The sequence below is a fragment of the Marmota marmota genome, unplaced genomic scaffold (assembly GCF_001458135.2).
Source record: "Marmota marmota marmota unplaced genomic scaffold, marMar, whole genome shotgun sequence".
NCBI classification, from domain to species: domain Eukaryota; kingdom Metazoa; phylum Chordata; class Mammalia; order Rodentia; family Sciuridae; genus Marmota; species Marmota marmota.
Window position 1 is genome coordinate 66,056,981 of NW_026000174.1, and position 20,442 is coordinate 66,077,422.

Genomic DNA, 20,442 nt, shown 5'->3' on the forward strand with positions numbered 1-20,442 from the left:
AAAAAAAAAAAAAAGAATACAGGCAACAATAAATAAATGTTGGTGAAGATGTGGGGAAAAGGTACACTCACACATTGCTGGTGGGACTGCAAATTAGTGCAACCACGATGGAAAGCAGTATGGAGATTCCTCAGAAAACTTGGAATGGAACCAACATTTGACCCAGTTACCCACTCCTCAGTTTATACCCAAAGGACTTAAAATCAGCATAGTACAGTAATGCAGCCACATCAATGTTTATAGCAGCTCAATTCACAATATCTAAACTATGGAACCAACCTAGGTGTCCTTCAATAGATGAATGGATAAAGAAAATGTGGTATGTCTACTCAATGGAATATTACTCAGCTTTAAAGAAGAGTGAAATTATGGCCTTTGCCAGTAAATGGATGGAGTTGGAGAATATCAGGCTAAGCAAAATAAGCCAATCAAAAAAAAAAAAAACAAAGGCCAAATGTTTTCTCTAACATGCAGATGCTAATTCATAATAAAGTGGTAGGGGAGACTAGAGAAGAATAGTATTACCTTAGATTAGATAGAGAGAAGTGATGAGAGGGAAGGGGAAGGGATATGGGGACAGGAAAGACGGTGGAATGAAACAGACATTATTACTTTGGGTATATATGTGACTACATGACCAATATGATTCTACAATATGTACACTCAGAAAAGTGAGAAATTATATCCCATCTATGAATGATATATCAAAGTGCATAAATGCATTCTACTGTCATGTATAACTAATTAAAACAAATTTTAAAATTAATAAAAAAGAAAAAAGTTTTAAAAAGAGAAATTGGCCTTTCTTTACAGTAACATTAAAGTACTACCTCACAGTTTATCCAGATGGACTGTCCACATTTTCAATCTTAATATTTTATCTAATTCAGACTAGACTTCACTGTAAGTGCAGCTCCGAGTTGGTGGAGGTATTTTTTCGTTTGTTTGTTTTGGGGTTTTTTGTTTGTTTGTTTGTTTGTTTTTAGTATAACTCAATGCAAAGGCTTCTCTACAGAGATTTACTAAAATACACTTTGTGAAGCCCAAGTATTTTTAAGTGGATAGAAAGTAGAAAAACCTGTTCCTAGAATGCTCTTAGGCATGTAAGGCACAGATTGCATTTTAATTTAAATCCATTGCTTCACTTTTTTTTTTTTTCTGAGAAGTTAGATAAGTCCTAAGTACTCTGTTGATAGAAATCTGACCTGCTGCAAAGAGCCAGTGCAGACAATGATTCATCAGATTCTTAAAAACAAAAATGCCTTCATGAGTCAATGACAGGGACAGTCATGGCTTTTGACAGCATTTGTGAAGAAAAATGCGGCTGGACTTTTTCCCATTTTTACTAATTTGGCCATCTTTAGTGAGAGGAACACCTGGGGAGGTTACATTTTAATTTGGCTCACCAGCAGGTATTATAGTCATGACTCCCCTGGGCTGGGGGTCCTCAAATGGGAACAATTTTGCCCCAGGAAGAAATGTGGCAATGCCTACGGACATTGTTGGTCTGGGGTGGGATGCTCCTGGTGTCACAGTCACGAAGAATTATCTGGCCCAAAATTGTCAACAGCCACTGAGGTTCCGAAACCCACATCCTAGATCAAAAGAGTAAAGAGGAAATCTTTGCAACAAAACAGGTGGCACTTCTCTTGGTTTTATATTATATTCTGGTTTCACTTTCTGTGATGGGTGGATTAAGTGGATTGGTTTGTTGCACCGTCATTATGTTGGATGGATCAGTTGAGGCTAAAGCCACATGAAGAAAAGGGTGTCGTGTGCAGTTCGTGTTGTTTCATTTCACAACAAGAGTAGAATTATGGTTTATAAAAAGAAGAAATGGTAGAAAATGTTTCCTGGTTATTTCACTATCTCAAGATTTGAAATTTCATTTAAATGTTCTAAATATCATTTGTGCTTAATGATATACATATTTTACTAAACTGTGTAACAATTTGGCAGTAAGAAAAATGTTCTACTTACAGAAACTTGTGGATCTGTCCATTATTCTATTAATAGAACCCAAGAATAGATAAAAATGAGATGAATAGGATTTATTTTGCAAATCTTCCTAATGTACACCCTTGATTTTATGGAAAATCTTGCTGTTTCCCAAGGTTGTATTGTAATCTATATTTGGAGTTTATTGCTATATAGATATAGGGAAATTTACCTGAAGAGGAAATCATACATGATTGACTTTTATGCAATATCAGTAATGATAACACTGAATCTTTTAAGTGTGAAGTTTCTCTTTTTCATGCTGATAATCACTACTAAATTTTAAGATGAAACTTTCATTATACCTAAATCTGCCAATGAATGTTAGTTTTCTAATCCAAAAAGATCAACAAATGAAAAACAGGAAAAAGAAGACAAAACAATCAGGAGAGCAATCCAGGGTCCAACATCCCAAGAGCAGGAGTCCCAGAGAAGTCAAAATGGAAAATTTCCCAGAATTAAAAGAAATGAGTTTCTAGATTTAAAGGAATCACCAAGTATTCAGCACAATAGATGAAACAGACCCACCCAAGGCACATCATAGTGAAAAAAAGATAAGATTCCATAGCTCTGGGGAAAAAAAAATGAGCCACATTTAAAGGCTCAAAAATAGAATGGTTTCAGTGACACCCACCTGTAATCCCAGTGGCTTGAGAGGCTGAGAAAGGAGGATCGTGAGTTCAAAGCCAGCCTCAGCAAAAGCGAGGTGCTAAGCAACTCAGTGAGACCCTGTCTCTAAATAGAATACAAAATAGGGCTGAGGATGTGGCTCAGTGGTCCAGTGCCCCTGAGTTCATTCCCCAGTACCAAAAAAAAAAATTTTTGCATGGTTTCTGACTCCATCGCCACCATAACAAAATCTAGACAGTGAATCAATGCCTTCAAAAAAAAAATTGATTTGCAACCTGGAGTTCTACACTTAGCCAAACTGTCAATCAAATGTGAGGGCAAACCAAAGACATTTTTAGGCACCCGAGCTCTTTTCACAATGCACTATTTTTCAATAAACTATTAGGGAAACTAGTCCAACGAAAACAAGGAAGTAAACCAAGAGAGAGAAAGATGTGAGCTTCAGAGGATAAAAACATCAGTGCAGGAGAGAAGTGCCTGGGATCTTTAGGAGGCTAGCGAAGAAATGACAGCCGTGTTACTTAGAAGTCGAATGGTTTTTTCTTGCCCCACCTCCCCCCCCAAACTCACACTGGGGATGGAACCCTGGCCTCACACATGCTAGCCAAGCACTCTACCACCGAGTTACCTCCTCAGCCCAGGACACTGTTTTGAAGACCATTAGCCCCAATAAACAGATGTGCTGAGTGCCATCTCCCCCAGACCCCTTCTTGCTTTGCATCATCTTTTGAACCCGCCACATCCAGGTCCTAGTGAAGTTCCTCGCATGGTCCTGCACACTGACGTCTTTTATCAACTCTCAGGGAAGTGGAAGCCAGACTGCAACCCAGGGACCTGGGAGTCCACCCCACACACAAGCAGCAATCTACTTAGCATGCACTTGCCACTCGATTTCTGTATGAATCAGCCTTAACAGTCATATGTATAAACAGCTGACAGACAATAATAACCCAACAAGTTGAGAAAAACAATATGAAGATACCCACTGGAAGACATCTAAAATCTCATGATAGATAGAACATGAAGCTACCAACCACTTTGGGGGTCAATGCAGCAAGTACAGATGTTGGCAGCGTCTGAGGGAAAGCTGAGACTGATCCTTGTAGGTGGCACTGGTGAGTGCCTCCCCATCCGAGTCACTGTGGCCCCGATAGGCCAGCGGACAAGGCACAGGGGAACCAGGCAAAAAAGAACAAGATGAGGACCAGCAGGACCACTCCACTAGTACAACAGTTTACTGAGCCAGCTCTGCACTAAGCAGAAAGACCTTCTAAGCTAATTCCTATGGAAATCCTCCAGGATCAGTTATCACTTGTTCTTTACTCAAGTTGGGGGACTTGGCTAAATCTCTCAAGGTCAAACAAATCTCCCAAGGTCAGACAGCTGACAAAAGGCAGGCCCCAGATCCAGCCCAGGTCGGCCTGACTCCAGGAGCCCATGCTGTTGACCACCACCCTGACCAAAAACAAAGGAATGGATCTCAAAAAATAAAAATGAACCACCAGACTGATTTTAACCTCATCATTCATTGAAGGAAAAAAATCATATTTTTCTGCATCAACAATCATATAAGAACTTTTTCCAAGAATGGGCTCATCAAAAAGCGGGGCGGGAAGTAGCAATCAAAGTGGGGCACAGGGAGAACAGGAAGGAGAAAACGAGACCCAAGAGAGCGGGCAGGGCCAAAAGCAGACCAAGTAAAGGAACATAACTGCATCCCCTGGGAGGCCCTGGGGCCTCCTGGACTCCCTCTTGGACTTCAGCTGGGCTGAGGAGAGTGCCACTGGTAAGCCCGAGGAGGCTGGTCACACAGATCTCGGCCACCTCTGCTATTCATTGGCGTAGGCACATTTGACTCTAAGGAAAAGACAGGTGCAGGTCTGGAGACCCAACAGAGCTTTGTCGGATGAAATGAACAGCCACAGACAATTACAGAAGCACTGGAAGCCTCCATTTTCCCATCTGTTAAGTGGGAATAATAGAACCTCCAGGCTCCAGAGGTTCATCCCAGGGCCAGACACCAGGGAGGGCTCAGGAAAGAGGCTGATCACCATGGCCATGACTTCCTTTCTTGGCCATCACGTCCCTAACAGCACTGACCTGCGTTGCCACCGTGTCTGACTGTCCTCCCACCCCAACTGTGACACCCTTGAGGACAGGAAGCACATGTCTGCTGTGTTGTCTTGTTCGGCCCTCTCTCTCCCCCCACACTGATGCCCAGCCACTGTCAGCTGGGAATGGTCTGGTTCCTGGGATGGGGACACAAGCTGAGGACACACCTGGTCACTGCGGGCAACTCCGTAGCGCAGCTCATTCACAAAGTGCTCGCAGTTCTCGCTGGTCAGCTTGTAGAGGACCTCCTGCCCCACCAGCTCCTCCGCCCGCTGGATGATTTTGCTGGGGGGCAGCGGGGAGTACTTGTCGTCGTGCTTGTTATTGACCTGGTACTTGTCTCTCCCCGCCACGTCGTACAGCAGCTCCTTCTTCACTAGGGCCTTGTCCGTCAGGGCGGACATGATGCTGGCCGCACCCGCTCCTGCCACTTCACCTGAGGATCCACAAAGGGGAAACAGAGAAGGGGTCCAGGAAAGGGCCCCAGAGTCTCAGAACTGTCCCCAGCTGAGCATCTGCCCTTGGCACCAGAAGGGTACAGACATGACTGTGTGGCTTTGGAGAGGGCGTGTGGTCTCTGTGTCCTGGTTTTCTTACCTAAAGTAAGGACTAGTGAAGTTCCAGGATCTATTATAATTTTTGTTAGCCTAGAGAAGCTGGTTTTCTGTGCCCTTGACAACTACCTTGCCCTCTTAATTATGCAAATATGAACTTTGAACACACCTTTTCTTCTTAGAGAATACTGTGAATCTTTTGTGATTCCATCAGGGCTACAACTCCTGGACCTCAGGACACTGAGGACAGAGAAAAGTTGACTGATTTCAGGAGCAGTGGCCACCTTCTGGGAGCAAAGGGACCAAAGCCCTATAGCTGCTTCCTAGGTGTGATGCTAAGGAGGGCCCCTAGGGACACCAGCAGTCCTGGCCAAGGCCCAGAGGCTAGAGCTGATGCCAGCACAGACCCAGCAGCTCCCAATCCAGCCACCTGCATCGTGGGCAGGGGCATGCACTAGGTATAGTCACTGAAAAAGTATGTGTGCACCCAAGAGGTGGACGCAGGAGCCCGGGAGCACCCCAAGAGGAAGCCCACTGGTAAAGAGCCTCTGTAGCCCTGCCAGAATCAGGCCCCCCAGGTGCAGCAATAGCAACCCCCCTCAACTGGGCAGGACAGCCTTCAACTGTGACACCATGTGACAGCAACAAGCAGTGGCAGCAAGGGCTAATCAGATTCCAGATCCTGCTCTGCTCGGCTTTCCAGAAAGGACAACAGCCCTCTGCCCTGAGTACAATCCTGAGATCTTTAGAAAGTCAGGGGAATTCAGAGTTAGTGGTCAGAGGAGGTGATGCTGGAGAGTCGCTGAAGTAAATGAGAGCCAGGTGGCCTCGTTCGAGGCCTGAGTGTGTAGACAGGCTGCGCCCTTGAGGCTCAGCCACCCACCCGCAGCCCACAGGTCGGGTGGGGAACAGGGCTGGGACTAGGTGAGGCAAGCAACGTGATGTGGCACAATATTTAGCAGGTACCAGCTCTCAGCGACATGCATGACAGCAGCAACACCTAGGTAAGGGCTTCCTTAAACCCTGTCCCCTCGGTGCCACCCTGGCGTGTGACACACTGCACCTGGGCTGACCCTCAGAGGCTCTGGGTTCTGATTCTGGCTCCATGACTGACGGCCTGAGTGGTCTGCACATGTGACTTTGCTTTGCTGGGCCAATGCTGAGCCAACACCCATTTTCTATTAAAGAAAACAGTAAGAAAGGGCATGTGGGTTAGCAAACAACCCATGACTGGACACAGAAACGTCCAAGTGGGCAGCAGAGCATGGTGCTTAAAGGCACAGAAGCCACAGCTGGGCTGCCAGGCCCTAAGTCCCAGTGGCTGAAAGGCAAGAGTCAGCTGTTATTTTTATGTATTAAGAACCAGGAAGAGCAGGCCAAGCAAGAGGGACAGCAAAAGCCAAAAGACCCCACCAAGGGAAGAGCGTGGCAGGCCCGAGGGGCAGCAAGGAAGCCACCGTGGCTGCCACCTAGAGGCCCAGGAAGAGAGACCAGAGGATGAGGCCCAGAGAGGCAGGCCCCACGTCTACAGGACAGACTATCGTTTCTAAGTTAACCAGAATCTGTTTCTACATATAAGGGAAAGGCCAATGGAGATTTTTTTTGGGGGGGTGCCAGGGATGGCACCCTGGGCCTTCCTCATGCTAAACATGTGCACTACCACTGAGCTACACCTGAGTCACTGGGTGAGAATTTTAAAGAGAGAGTGGCATGACTGATGTATCCTTTAGAACCATCCAGTTGGATGCAGATTCTGCTCATGCAGATCCTGGTGGTTTGGTTAATCAGGCGTGGAGAAGAGGACATCCACTCTGGTTACTCCATTAATTAAGGCCATTAGTTAAGAGTAAAGAGATGAACAAAAGACACATTCAGGAATGTCCACACCAGCTCTGTTCAAAACGGCCAAAAACTGGGCCCACTCTGATGGCAGATGGTTTTTTCCAGTTCACTGACTTACCCTCTACTGCATCTGTGTGCTTGGCTATATTTGTGTTGTTTTCCAGTTTAAGTAAAAAGCTTAAGAAAGGGGATGGGGAATTCTCATTACCATACTCCACGGTAAGTGTTTCTTAGCCTCAGTTTACAAATAAACCAACCAAGGCTGAAAAGCCCAAATGAACTCATAACCAAGTCTGTCTGCCCGACACCTGCGTTCTCTCCAGGAGTCTTTGCTTAAAAGCAGAGCTGCCAGGCTGGGGATTTAGCTCAGTTAGTAGAGTGCTTGCCTCCCACGCCCAAGGCCATGGGTTCAATCCCCAGCACCCCACATACAAAAAAAAGCAGAGCTGCCTCCTTGGATGCTTCTTCAGCCCCTTTCCAAGAACCCCTGGGACTGCAAGGAGCAGAGTTTGAAAACCACTGCCCCACTCCAAACAGCCTAACTGCCTCCTGGTAACAGGAACAAAACCCCAGTTGGGGAGCAAGGAGGAATTTGGAGCTGCCTGTTATGTGCAGTTCTCCCATCCCCCTCTCCTAGCCCCTAGGCCCAGCACAGCCCAGCACAGCGGAGGCCTGGGTGCCCTTACTTGGGGGGGCCAGGTGGACCACATATCCATCGCCAATGTAGATCACCCAGTGTCTGTAGAAAGGACGGAAAATCTCAATCAGGTCTCCAGGCTTGGGCTCTGGCTGGAAAAAGCAAGAAGAGGGATGTTAGTGGTGGCATGAGACCTTGGAACCAGGGGTGGGGCGCCATCAGGAGGGTTCAGTCAGCAGGGCCCAGCATCAGGTCAGCAGGACATGTGTCCCAAGCCCTGCCCTGCTAGTCTGATGCAGGTCCACCTCACAAGCCTGAGCTCCAGTCCTGCAGGGACCACAGACCTGCCTCCCCACAAAACCCACCCTGACCTTACAAATGACAAACTGCAAATCAGAAAGGTTTGTTATCTGGATCTCTGTCTCATTGTGACTCTTTCTAGGAATATTCTAAACGAACTGTTACTCTGAGCCGAGCATTTTATTTCACACGCATGCCTCAATAAATCCACGCACCCATCCTATAAGGTGAGTACTGTCTATCCTGAACCCCATCTATAAGGGAGGAAATCTCCTATAAGGCTCAGAGATGTGCGTGAATTTGCACAAAGCCACACAGCTCGTGAGTGACATGGCCAGGACTCAACATCAGGCAGGCTAATCCCCAGGTCCATGTCTTGACTACACACAGACTGTCAGGCTACCGTCACTGGTTGTTTTGACTAGAACTGCCACCTGAGGCTGTCCAGTCTACAGGGTATCCCCACAGGCACCCCAACCTGGCCAAGGGCCCTACAGAGAACTGGGATGGGCCTGAGGTAATGAGGTGCTCCTGGCTGCTCAGCACAAAGAGAAGGGCCATGAGTGCTCAGGTGAGTGTGTGGAGCCTAGGCAGTGGGAGAGAGCACGCCTGAGTGGACATGTGTGTGAACACGTGAACATGAGTGTGTGTGTGTGTGTGTGTGTGTGTGTGTGTGTGTGAAGAAGGTGGGAAGGGTGCTGTAGATGCTCCCAAGTCCCTGCCTGTTAGGGGAACATGGGGTACAATTTGAGAAAACTTCAGAGAGGTTCAAGATCACACCCACCCACATCACTGACACCCCAGGGTCAGACCTGTGCTATGCACTGGGGGTGGGGAGTTTCCCACTCTGACCAGAGTTGGGGTGGGGTAGCCTCTGCGGCCCAGGCTAATCATAGACTCTAATGATCAAGGAAACCTACCCCCAGGACCTCTGGAGACAGGCCCATCAGCACCTGGTTCCAACCACTCTGTCCTTTGCTAAGGCCCCATCTGCAGGCAGGACCAGCACCGCCTTCCACACAGTGAAGACACGGAGAGGGGCTCCGACCTGCTTGCTCCTAGGAGTACAGGGGCTGCCCACATTCCATGCCAGCACCCCCAAAATAAATAAGAAGTAAAAAGTAGAGGACTCATGGGCTGGGGTTGTGGCTCAGCAGTAGAGCACTTGCCTTGCATGTGTGAGGCACTGGGTTCGATTCTCAGTACCACATATAAATAAACGAATAAAATAAAGGTCCATCAACAATCAAAAAAAATATTGAAAAAAAAAAAAAAGTAGAGGACTCCCGTATGGAGTCCTATGCCCTAGTTAAAAGTAGGGAGTTGATGTCTACAGGGCAACATGGGGGGTCTCAAGGTGCTAGGGATGGAGCCCAGGGCCTCAAACATGCTAAGCACGTGCACTACCCCTGAGGTGCACCCCAGCCCCAGAGGGACTTTAAAACAGTGCCTACTGGGAAAATGAAGGTGCACTCGGTCACACAACATCACTTAAGTAAACTAAAGGCCCACAGACCCACAGCAACACCGAGGCACTAAGCAACTCAGTGAGACCCTGTCTCTAAATAAAATACAAAATAGGGCTGGGGATGTGGCTCAGCGGTCGAGTGCCCCTAAGTTCAATCCCCAGGACCCCCCCCAAAAAAGAAGGGACCCAAGAAGACAGGGTGCCATAAACTAAGGATATGCATAATTTACCCTCTTCCACCAAAATCCAATCAGAAAAGCAATTACCTAATGACACACATACGCCTGCCCTGCTGAGTCATAATTAAGAATTCAAAACCTCATGTGCTCAATATAAAGGTACAAAAATTACCGTCCAGAGCCAAATTTGGCCCTCTGCTTTTGTATGGCCTGCCGGAAAGCTCAAAATGTTTCTTACAGTTTTAAGTAGCTGGGGAAGAGTCCAAAGAGAATATCTTTTCACACAGGAAATTCAAATTTCATCGTCTGTGAGGTGTTCTGGGAACGTGAATGCACTCACACATTCACCTTCTGTCTGCGGCTGCTTGCTCTCTGCGACAGCAGGGTTGAGACGTTGTGGCAGCCACCATCTCAACTGTAAAACCTACAATGTTTACTACCTGGGCCTTTAGGGAAAATGTTTGCCAACCTCTGTCATGAAAGGACCCGCAGCTCTCCCAGGTATCCAGGCAAGTGAGGAAAGGCTTGGCTCAGCAGAGCACCGCCAGACACGGGAACAGGCTGCCTCCTCGAGGGAAGGGCTCAGGGGACCCCCAGCTGCACAGTGGAGTGACCGAGACCCTCCTACGCAGCACACGCGGTAACAATGGCCAGCTGAGACTCTGCTCACCCACGGGATTTCACCACAAAAAGCCTTTATCTCCCCACAAAAGCAGAGTGACAAAGGCTGTGTGACAGGCATTTTCCTTAGCAAGCAAACTGAGGGGCAATCTCTGGCCTCTGAAATTCATAATGGAAACAACCCAAACGAGGGTTAAGGGAGAAGGTGGGTCACAGCAGCAGACATGGAAATCATCAAAATCAGCAAGTTGGAAGGCATTATTATTCCATCTTTGCTTAAAGTGCATTTATAATTAAAATGTATTATACACTATTATGATCCGAGGAAACACACCAAACTATCGCAAATTGTACACAGTAAGTGACTGAGATTCAAGGAGTTTTAAACTTTATGTTCTATAATTTGATTTGTTTGAACTTTTCAAGTATAATTACTTTGGTAATGAAAAATTTTTAAGATTTTTAAATAGGAAAAATACCCTCATGCTGATGAACTTGTATTTTTTAGTTGGATAATATAGACTGTATGTTACTAAACCTCATGAAACTTTGTCCCAATTAGAGGCATTAATTTTCTTTTGAATTATTTTCTACTTTTAAAAAATGTTTAAATAAGCATGAATTCATTTTAGAATTGGAAAAAAAACAGGATTGAACAAACACCAGTGTGTTTGTTCAATCAATCAAAATTTGATTTTGGGTAATTCATCCAAACACTGTCATGCCAAAAAATTAGAAATACATAGCCAGGTATAGTGTAATCCCAGCAACTTGGGAGGCTACGGCAGGAGGATCCCAAGTTCAAGGCCAGCCTGGACAACTTAGAGAGGCCCTAAGCAACTTAATGAGAACCTGTCTCAAAATTAAAAAATAAAAGGTCTGGGAATGTAGTTCAGTGGGTTCAATCCCCAGTACCAAAAGATACGCACACACGCACATGAGCACACACACACACATGCAAAGCAAAAATATTAGAAAGATATAGGTATTTAGATAGATCAAATATATATGTGCACATATATACATAAATATATACGTATGTTTATATATTTTTAATATATTTGTTGAAATTTATTTGCTGAAATATATAAATCTCTCTCTCAACATCCTAAAAGACATTCACTCTGGAGAGAGCTAAGGGTGATCCTTCATTTCTCCAAAAATTTCTAGATTTTATGTCACATTTTCAAGTATATAACACACTTCCCAACATTTTATTATAAAAAAAATTTTCAAACATACGATTTGAGTTTTCAAATGTTTAAAAGTGAAAGAAGATTTTAAATGAACATCTATAGACCTGATACTATATTTGCTTTATCACACAACATACGTCCATCTTTTTGTTTCTGTTGTACTGTATCTTCAAATTTTATTGTTGTTGTCGTTGTTGTTTTAAGTCATTTAAGAGCTCAAGCAATGAGGGAGTCCAAGGTAATGACAAGAGCGAGAAGATGCACCTGTGATGTGCTCTGACCATAAGCTTTACAGCTCCCTATAAATTACCATCCATAGCCATACCCTGGGTTCCTGCCTCCTCCTCCCCAGCATGAATGACAGGAGAACGGATTGCTAACATGCAAAATCACCTTTGGGTTTTTTTTGTTTTGTTTTTATTATTTTGTTACCAGGGATTGAACCTGTGGGGCACTTTTCCACTGAGCCATATCCCCAGCCCTTTTTAATTTTTATTTTGAGACAGGGTCCCACTAAATTGCTGAGACTGCCTCAATCTTGGGATCCTCTTGCCTCAGCCTCCAGAATTGCTGGGATTACAGCAATTACAGCACCACCATGCTCAGCTCATCCCACATTTTTAACAAATCCCAATGAATTAAGTGGCCAATAATATCCCTGAGAATCCCCTCACTTTGAGGGTGTCCACCTCTGCCTTGGAGGATCAAGGGACTCATGCATTTACTCATTCACTCCCCAGGTACTCTCTGAGCCGTGTACCAGGCACCAGGCACCTGGGCTTTGTCTATGAGCAAAAGCAAAGATGCCTGCCTTCATGGAGCTGTCATTCAGGGACAGGAAGAAAGACAGTGGGGAAAAAAAAATAAAAAAACTTAGTAAATAAGCAAATCATCAGCCGGGCCCTGTGGTGCATGCTTGTGATCCCAGCAGCTCTGGAGGCTGAGGCAGGAGGATCTTGAGTTCAGCAACTTAGCAAGGCCCTGTCACTAAATAAAAAAATAAAATAGAGTTGGGGATGCAGCTCAGTGGTTAAGGCCCCTGAGTTCAATCCCTGATACCAAAAAAGAAAAGAAAAGAAGGCCAGCAATGGGGGTGGAGGGCAAGAGTGGCAGCATAGAGGGTCACAGGGCCACAGAGGTGGCAGTGCAGCACCTGCCACCGCTCTAAGGCCTTTGACCCTGACTGATAGGGGCCCCTTCAAGGTGTGGAACACGGAGAGACAGGACCCACCACAGGGTCCCTCTGGCTGCTGCCCTTGGAAGAGACCACACAGGGCATGAGGAGGAAGAAGGAGACCAGGGCGACAGCTCAGACAGGCTGGGCGGAAGTACTGGATGCTGCATCCACTTTGAAGGTACAGCCGATGAGGAGGGGTGTGGAGGAAAGAGGAGTCAGATGACCCCAAGGCACTTGGCCGGAGCAGCTGGGGGCAGATAAGCCGGCTCAGGGAGGCTGGGCTGAAAGGCCTGTTCGGAGCCACTGGAGAGGTCAGGGCAGCTGCTGCATGGAAAGTCTGGCCCACAGGAAGTGTGCTGGGACGAGGGCCCCCGCGACCTTCACGAGAGTTGGAGGTGAAAGCCTGGCTGATGTGGGCTTCAGCGCCAGTGAGGGAGAAGAACTGGAAGTGAAGCAGCCCCTGGGATTTCTGCTGCCATCTTAAAAGAGGAAGGGGAACTTGTAGGTGGTAAAACAGAATTCGAACCCAGATCTAGAGACACCCAAGTCCTACACACTGCACTGCCCTCAGAGAAGGCAGTGGACAGGAAGTGGCCCGTAGAGAGGCAAGTCCACGAGGGTGGGTCAGACTGGGAGGCAGGGCAGCGGGATCCAGAGGAGCCCCGCGCTGTGGTGGGGGGAAACTCAGAGGCTCTTGGGGTGTGGCCAGAGCAGGATCCCGGGGTCAGAGCCCAGGCCTGATACGTCGCTCAAGTTCCCGGATGATTCCCCTGTGCACCTCACAGTGAGACTCAGAACAGGTGATGTCTGAAGAGGACAGCGGGTCAGACTAGAAGTTAGGCGGAGACGGTGCACAGGCCTCATTTCACAGGCGGGGTAATAAGGCGGGGTGGGGGGAGTCACCCCAAAGTGGCAAGGCTGGAATATGCACCCCAGCCTATTCCCACCTCCTGCAAGAAGAAAGGAGACAGCCTGGCAGACTTTACCCCCTGCAGTCCCAGTCCCTGCAGAATGACCCCCATTCACTCTGTGACTCTGACTCAGTACAAGACCCCAGCTGTGGGCACCAGCAGGCCAGGGTGGAACGTGAGGGCGCTTCTAGAACAATTTCCAAGCCAAGGGGTGAAGCAAAACAAAAAGAATGTTTTTCTTTCACTCAAGGCCATTTCAGGAAGCATCCTAACCCATCCAGGCACCAAAGTCTTCTCAGGGTTTGGGGGTTTTGTTTCTTTTTTTTTTTTTTTTTAGCTACTAGGGGTTGAATCTCAGGGGCACTCAACCACTGGGCCACATCCCCATGCCCTATTTTGTATTTTACTTAGAGACAGGGTTCTCACTGAGTTGCTTAGAGCCTTGCTGTTGCGGAGGCTGGCTTTGACCTCAAGATCCTCCTGCCTCAGCCTCCCGAGCTGCTAGGATTACAGGCGTGTGCCACTGCTCCCGGCTGCTTGTGTTTCTTTATGAAATATTTCAAGAGTATGAAAACTAGAGAAAGTAGGAAAATGTTTAAACTTCTATGTTTTTTTCTAGATGGATTAAATTTTCAGAAACAGCAAGTGATTACAATTAGGGCTCCCAGATCACCAGGCTCCGCTACTTACTAGCAGTACAGCCCTGGGCCCGCTCACCGGCTTCTCCCAGCCGGTGTCCTCAGCCGTTAACCAGGGACACTGACAGCACCTGATTCTTGGGATCGTCCTGAGCGTCAAATGAGGCAATAGCTGTAAGACGCTCAGCTCAGGCAGGACGCTGCAAATGGCAGCTTCCGCTGCCACCGGGTCTGAGGGTGTGGTTGTTCTTTTTGCTTAGAAAAGTCAGCTCAGGAAGCAGCTAGAGGTTGTGAGGCTCAGAGGCACTCCCCAACTTTCTGCTCAACCACAATCTGGGGTGAACGTGGAAATCCCTCACCATGCCTCTTTCACTTTTGACACTCTGGGGGAAATGTCTAGAATTTTATGATAAAGAGGGAAGTCTGAGTGGAACATAGAATGGACTTTCCAGCAGAGAGCTGGGAGTTTTTTGCCAAGGTTTTTGGGGAAAGAAACCCATGGGGAGCTTAGTTAGCATCAATCAGTCTGAGGCTGCATCCAGAGAAGCAGAACCCAGACCACCCTTGGAAGGCCTCCTCTGAGCCCCTCTGTGCTCTATTGCTGTGTGACTTTCAGGAATCACTTAACCTCTCTGAGCTTTCTAGTTAAACAGGACGATCCATCCAGCAGAGTCTGTGTAAGGAATAACTGAGATAATGGGGTGAACACTATAAAGCCACTTAAACCAACAAGAGGCAGACTCGGTGACTCTGGCTGTGTTGAAGCAGGAGAGGTGGGTGAAGGGGAACAAGAAAGGGGTCTGATTGCCTGGACTTGTCAGCATCAGGCCCAGAGAAAATGTGGATGAGAGTTAAACAAGAGCTGGCCAGACACATGGTCCCTTCCCTCACTGCCCTGTGCCCAGGCCTCCCAGGGTCAGGGTGGAACAGTGGCATCTGCAACAGGCGCCAGGCCCAAGCTCAGCAGCCAAAGGTCACAGGCTTCCTAGAAAAAGAAGGCAAAACTCATCTTCCCTCCCAGGCTCTCCACACTCACCCCCAGGCTGTTCCCAAGAGGGCAACCCTCACCCCTTCCATGTCAGGGTGCCTGGCTCTCACCACCACCACCAGGCCCTGCTGGGGTCTTCACATAAGGAATCCTTACAACAGCCCTATTGTACATACCGGGAAACTGGGCCCAGAGACGGGAACTAACTTATCCCAGGTCTCTCAGCTTCCTAGGAAGCAGTGCCGGAAGTCACTGCAGCTCTCATACAATGGACAGCAAGCTTGGTATTTAGGAATATAAAAAAGGATACAAAAAGTAAAGTCTTCTTTTGGAAATTAAATCTGCAAACAGGGAAACTGTATACCAGGTGGTCCAATTATTTGGAACCTAACTCAGGAAGATGGGAAAACTCCTCCAATGTGCCTTCGCTAGGCTACACGGTTCAGTGGAAAGCCCACGGCTTTGAAAGCCTGGAGACCCACAAATTGTGCAGGATATTTTACATAAATTTTATTAGAATTCATAATATTTTAGAGAGTAAGTGGTATTCTTCATTTTATGCCTGAAAACCAATATATGGATAACACGTAATAGGTAGATCATAAGAAAAGGCCAGGCATGGTGGCGCACACCTGTAATCCCAGCAGCTCTGGAGGCTGAGGCAGGAGGATCACGAGTTCAAAATTAGTCTCAGTGATGGCGAGGCCCTAAGCAACTCAGTGAGACCCCGTCTCTAAATAAAATATAAAACAGGGCTGGGGATGTGGCTCAGTGGCCAAGTGCCCCTTGGTTCAATTCCCAGTATCAGGAAAAAAAAAAGGCCGAGTTCTACACGTGTAACTAATTCACAGGGAGGTGCTGACATCCCAGAACAGCTCGGCTCCCATGAGGGGCCTCACCTCTGCACTGCTGCTCTCTAGACCTGCCCTTTGCCAATCACCTGGCAAAATCCCATTCCCCCCTCCAGATGGCTCCCATCTCTACTCCCGCACGCCTCCCAGACTCCCCAGAAGAGCAGCATGTGTATGGGATGACTGGAACTTGCTGGACTGAGCCAGGGGAAGGCATGAGCAGCTCCATGCCCAGCCCGACAACTAGGCTTAAGCAGCACGCTGGCGGCCAGGGCTCCGCCTAATTCACCAGCCTCCACCTGGCACAGAAGACATTCTCAGCAGAGGTCTATGGCCTGGAGGGACATGTGGCTATCCCTGAGCCTCTCTCAGCCCCTCTGGAGTGCACAGAAAGCCCTGCAAGGACCTGAAGCCCCAAATCAACTGGAGAAGTCCCCTCTTCTTCCTTCTCCCCTTTGCACCTTAACTAGGTCTGCAGAGATTCTCCAGAACACCTGGCAAACTTAGGCGGTACAGCAGCGAAAAGGGGAGTCTGGATTCGGGCAATGGAATCACTTCTTCACATTAAAAGGCCTCGGTTGGGTTTCAGTTTCAATTTGGGCTTTTGTTTCCTTGCAGCGGCTGGGTCAACAAGCCAGACTCCAGGATGGAGTGGGTGGAGGAGAAAGGAAAAGACCCACACCTTCTAGCAGATTTGGAACACACAGAGATGGGCCTCAAGTCTCCACTCTTCAGCATCTCCCCATGCCCTGGAACAGTGATTTGCTGCTGGCTCTACCGCCCTGTTGTGGGATGGCTAGAATCGTTGGGCTGGGCCTAAGGGAAGGGGTGATCAGTTTCCATTCTCCACTCGAGAGGAGAGTTGAGTTACTGTTGAGATTTAATCGTCATCATCATCATCATCACCTCCAGTTGGCACATTTTAATTTCTTAATCTTTAAAAATTGTGCCACCAACGTGGAAGTTAAATCAGAGAACACACAGTTATGTCGTCAGCCCCCAACACACACAGACTCGGCACACATGTCTGTTTCGATGGTTTCCTAACAGCTCAGCAGAGTTCAAGTTCACTTCATACACAGATTATGTCACCAACCCCTACAGTTGTTTAAATCTCCCTATGTTCAAACAGAAAACAAAACAGTCTGGTCTCCAGAAGAAACTAAGAGTGACCAAGAACTAGACTCTCATTCTAGAGTTAGAGATGAAAGAAATGTCGAGGTTCCTGAGCATTTAGTCATTTTCCCTGATTTTTGTACAAGAAGAAAAATTGAGGGAATTTTGCCACATAAAAGAAAAACGTATGGTGAATTTTCTGGTTTAGACGTTTTAGTGAATATGTTTTGAATGTGGGGACATTAAATTATAGCATTATAATTTTTCATTACTGTGATCAACCTTCATATAAGAATAAATTTTCCCTTTTTTCAGTTTTTAGTAACTAAAAACTACTAATCCATTACTTTTTTCTGGGTTTTTTTTTTTTGCTATTACCTTTATTTTTCATTTTTTAACCTCATGCTTCCATACACAAAGTCCGATAAAAGAAAATGTTCACTGTCCACATTTCTTTTCTGGCTGCTATTATCATTCATTTTATGACTATTGCTGAAAGTAATGTTGTCAGAGGCGAGGGATATTAAAAAGTGTCACACATGCCAGGTATGCCCAGCTCTTTACTTGGATTGAAATAATAATGATGATGACTCGGGCATTCAATATGTGTGCCAAGTATTGTTCAGAGCACTTCCTAAATTTTAAGTGATATTCATTCTGGGGTACAGAGTGAATTTGAACTGGATCGAAATCCCAGTGAGGTACTTGATGACCTATCACAAAAATCTGTTCTCTTAACTACTCTGCTGGTTTGCCTAGATGACGGGAAGCCTCTGCAAAGCCCCCTATCCCACATCACAGGTTAGAAAGACCAACAGCGGGACTGGGAATGTGCTAGCAGAGCTGGTCACCGCGCAGTCAGCTGACTGGGGGAGGCCCCTGCGCAGCAGGTCCAGCCTCAGACACTGAGGCCCAGGAGCCTGTCGACCAGAAAGGCAGCCCTTGTCTTTAATGGAGAGACCTCTCCCTTTGCTGCCTCCCTGTTCCCGAGGGTCCTGCCTTACACTAGGGCTGACTCAGGCAGGGCAGCCCCCAACCTGACCACGCGTTGCACGAGAAGTCCTGAGAAAATTCCAACAGTCCCCAGGCACGAGGATCCTCCCTCCAGGCAAGAGGACTCAACAAATTACCATTAAGACACGACCCGGCCCCCATGCTCCCGGGCCCCCACACTTACAATGGGCGCGCGCATCTTCTTTCGCGACGTGGACCCTCGATGTCAGGCTCGATTTCACTTTATCAGTGGCCGTAATGCCTGAGGAAAGGGGAGCAGGAATGCATTAGGTCACCAACAAGAAACAGCGTCCTCAAGACCCCAGAAGCCAGCGGCTTCTAGCCTGGAGCCCTTGCGAGGTTCGTCGCTGACCCCTCGGAATAACCACCTGACTCCCCCCCCCCCCNCTCCGCGCTCGCGGTCCCCGCCCGCGTCCCAGGCGGCCGCAGCTGCTCGGCTGCTCACCTAACTTGTTTACTCCCGCTCCACTCAACTGCTGTCTCCCAGGCAGCCCTCGGGGACCGCGAGAGGCACCCAAGCTTCTCACCTTTCCTGACGTCCCAGAAACAATCGCTCCACCCACCTGGCGGACTTGGGAGGCAGGCCAGCGGCCGCAGCAAAGGAACCAGCTTAATGGCCGCAGAGCCCTGGCCAGCGAGAGGTCACCCCGCCCCTCCCCCTGTGACTGGCTAATGACAGCCTGACCGAGCTCCTGACCCAACCCCTACGGACAGCTGGAAGCCTCCCGCTCCGGCGGCCGGCAGGGCGGTCTCTCTCCACGCCCTCCTCTGACCGGAGGCTGCAAGTATTTAACCACAGGTTGTGTTGCATTTGATCTTTGTATACACAGCACACTGAAGTGTTGGGATCGATTTACTTATCTCCTCTAGAGAAGTATAGTTTAAAAAGTGACAGTGTAAATAAAATAAATATATATGTATGTGTGTGTGTGTGTGTGTGTATAGATCCTGTTCTTCTCTATTTTAACTTAAAGGCACTTAAAACAACAGGTGCAAGAAGATCATTCTAACCTCTTTTTTTGGGGGGGGGGAATAATACAGTATTTTATTTAATCTATTATTAATGAATATTTGAAAACATTTACAATATTAATTAAAATTTACCTGGGCTGGGGGTTGTGGCTCAGTGGTAGAGCGCTTGTCTAGCACAGGTGAGGCGCTGGGTTTGATCCTCAGCACCACATATAAATAAATTAATGAAATAAAGTTGTCCATCTACAACTAAAATATATATATATATAAAATTTGCCTAAGAGAAGGAAAACTTCCTTTTTTTACATTTCAATATTAATAATAAGATATCAATATAACTATGGTCAGAATCATTGTCAAAAACATCATGCTTGACACAATTCAGTTTTTGTATAATGTTCCTTGCCTGCAAGAAAGTACATTTGATTTACTTCTCTCTTAGGAATATCTCTTAATGCTAGGATGGCCCCTTCTTGGTACTTCTTCAGCTGTTGATTTTTTAGCATAGTTATCTGTGATTGTATGAATGGAGTTGAGTGGAGAAGTACTTATCCTGTTAATTCCAAATAAGAGTACATAATCAGTTACTATAGTAATAAGAAGATAGAGAGATAATTCGACCGCCCGATATTTTTGAGGCAACTAGATTGAGCCTAAAGAGTTTAGCCAAGATTCAGGAATAGGAGCCCACATAAGATAAAGCACGAGGCCAAACTGGGAGCTTAAGAAAAGAACAAAGCCATAAATTGCATGGCAACAGTGAATTTTCCACCATTTTTCCTGGGGCTTTGGACAATCTCAGAGCCCACTTCTCTGCATAAGCATTGGCTAGGGAGCTACAGTTGGGGAGGAAGAGACCCAACTCCAAGGTCTTTTAAGTTTCTTAGAAGCAGATGAGCAGGGCACAGTGGCACATACCTCCAGAGACCCAGGAGGCTCAGGCAGGAGGATCAGGTTGGAAGCCAGCTTCAGCAACTTAGTGAGACCACATCTCAAAATAGAAAGGGCTGGTGTAGTAGCTCAGCAATAGAGAGCCTGTGGGTTCAATTGCCAGCACAGGAAGGAAGAAAAGAAGAGAGGAAGGGAGAAAGGGAGGGAGCAAGGAGATGAAATTCCTACGTCAAAGCATTCTCCCTGTACTAGAAGGAAGAGCAACACCTTTCCTCAAGAAAGAAAGAGAATTCAAATGGAAAAGAATTCTGTATAGACCTTGTTAAATAAGACTTCAGGGCTGAGGA

General features: G+C 47.0%; 1 protein-coding gene and 1 pseudogene across 3 annotated transcripts in view; both read right to left on the reverse strand.

Annotated features, from left to right (window-relative positions):
- Plaat3 (phospholipase A and acyltransferase 3) overlaps positions 1-18,937 on the reverse strand; it is a 31,650-nt gene extending 12,713 nt beyond the window's left edge. The window contains exons 1-4 of one of the 3 annotated variants that reach the window (XM_015478136.2): positions 18,796-18,937; positions 18,396-18,473; positions 7,823-7,925; positions 4,908-5,176 (exon numbers count right to left, since the gene is read on the reverse strand). In XM_015478136.2, the coding sequence (XP_015333622.1) occupies positions 4,908-5,176; positions 7,823-7,925; positions 18,396-18,410 (387 nt within the window). In that variant the 5' untranslated portion in view covers positions 18,411-18,473; positions 18,796-18,937. Of the gene's footprint in view, positions 1-4,907; positions 5,177-7,822; positions 7,926-18,395; positions 18,474-18,677 lie in introns of all 3 variants that reach the window. The other 2 variants (XM_015478135.2, XM_015478137.2) reach the window with 2 other exon arrangements.
- Positions 18,938-19,569: 632 nt separating this feature from the next.
- On the reverse strand, positions 19,570-20,184 carry LOC107160307 (annotated as a pseudogene).
- Between the last annotated feature and the right edge of the window lie 258 nt (positions 20,185-20,442).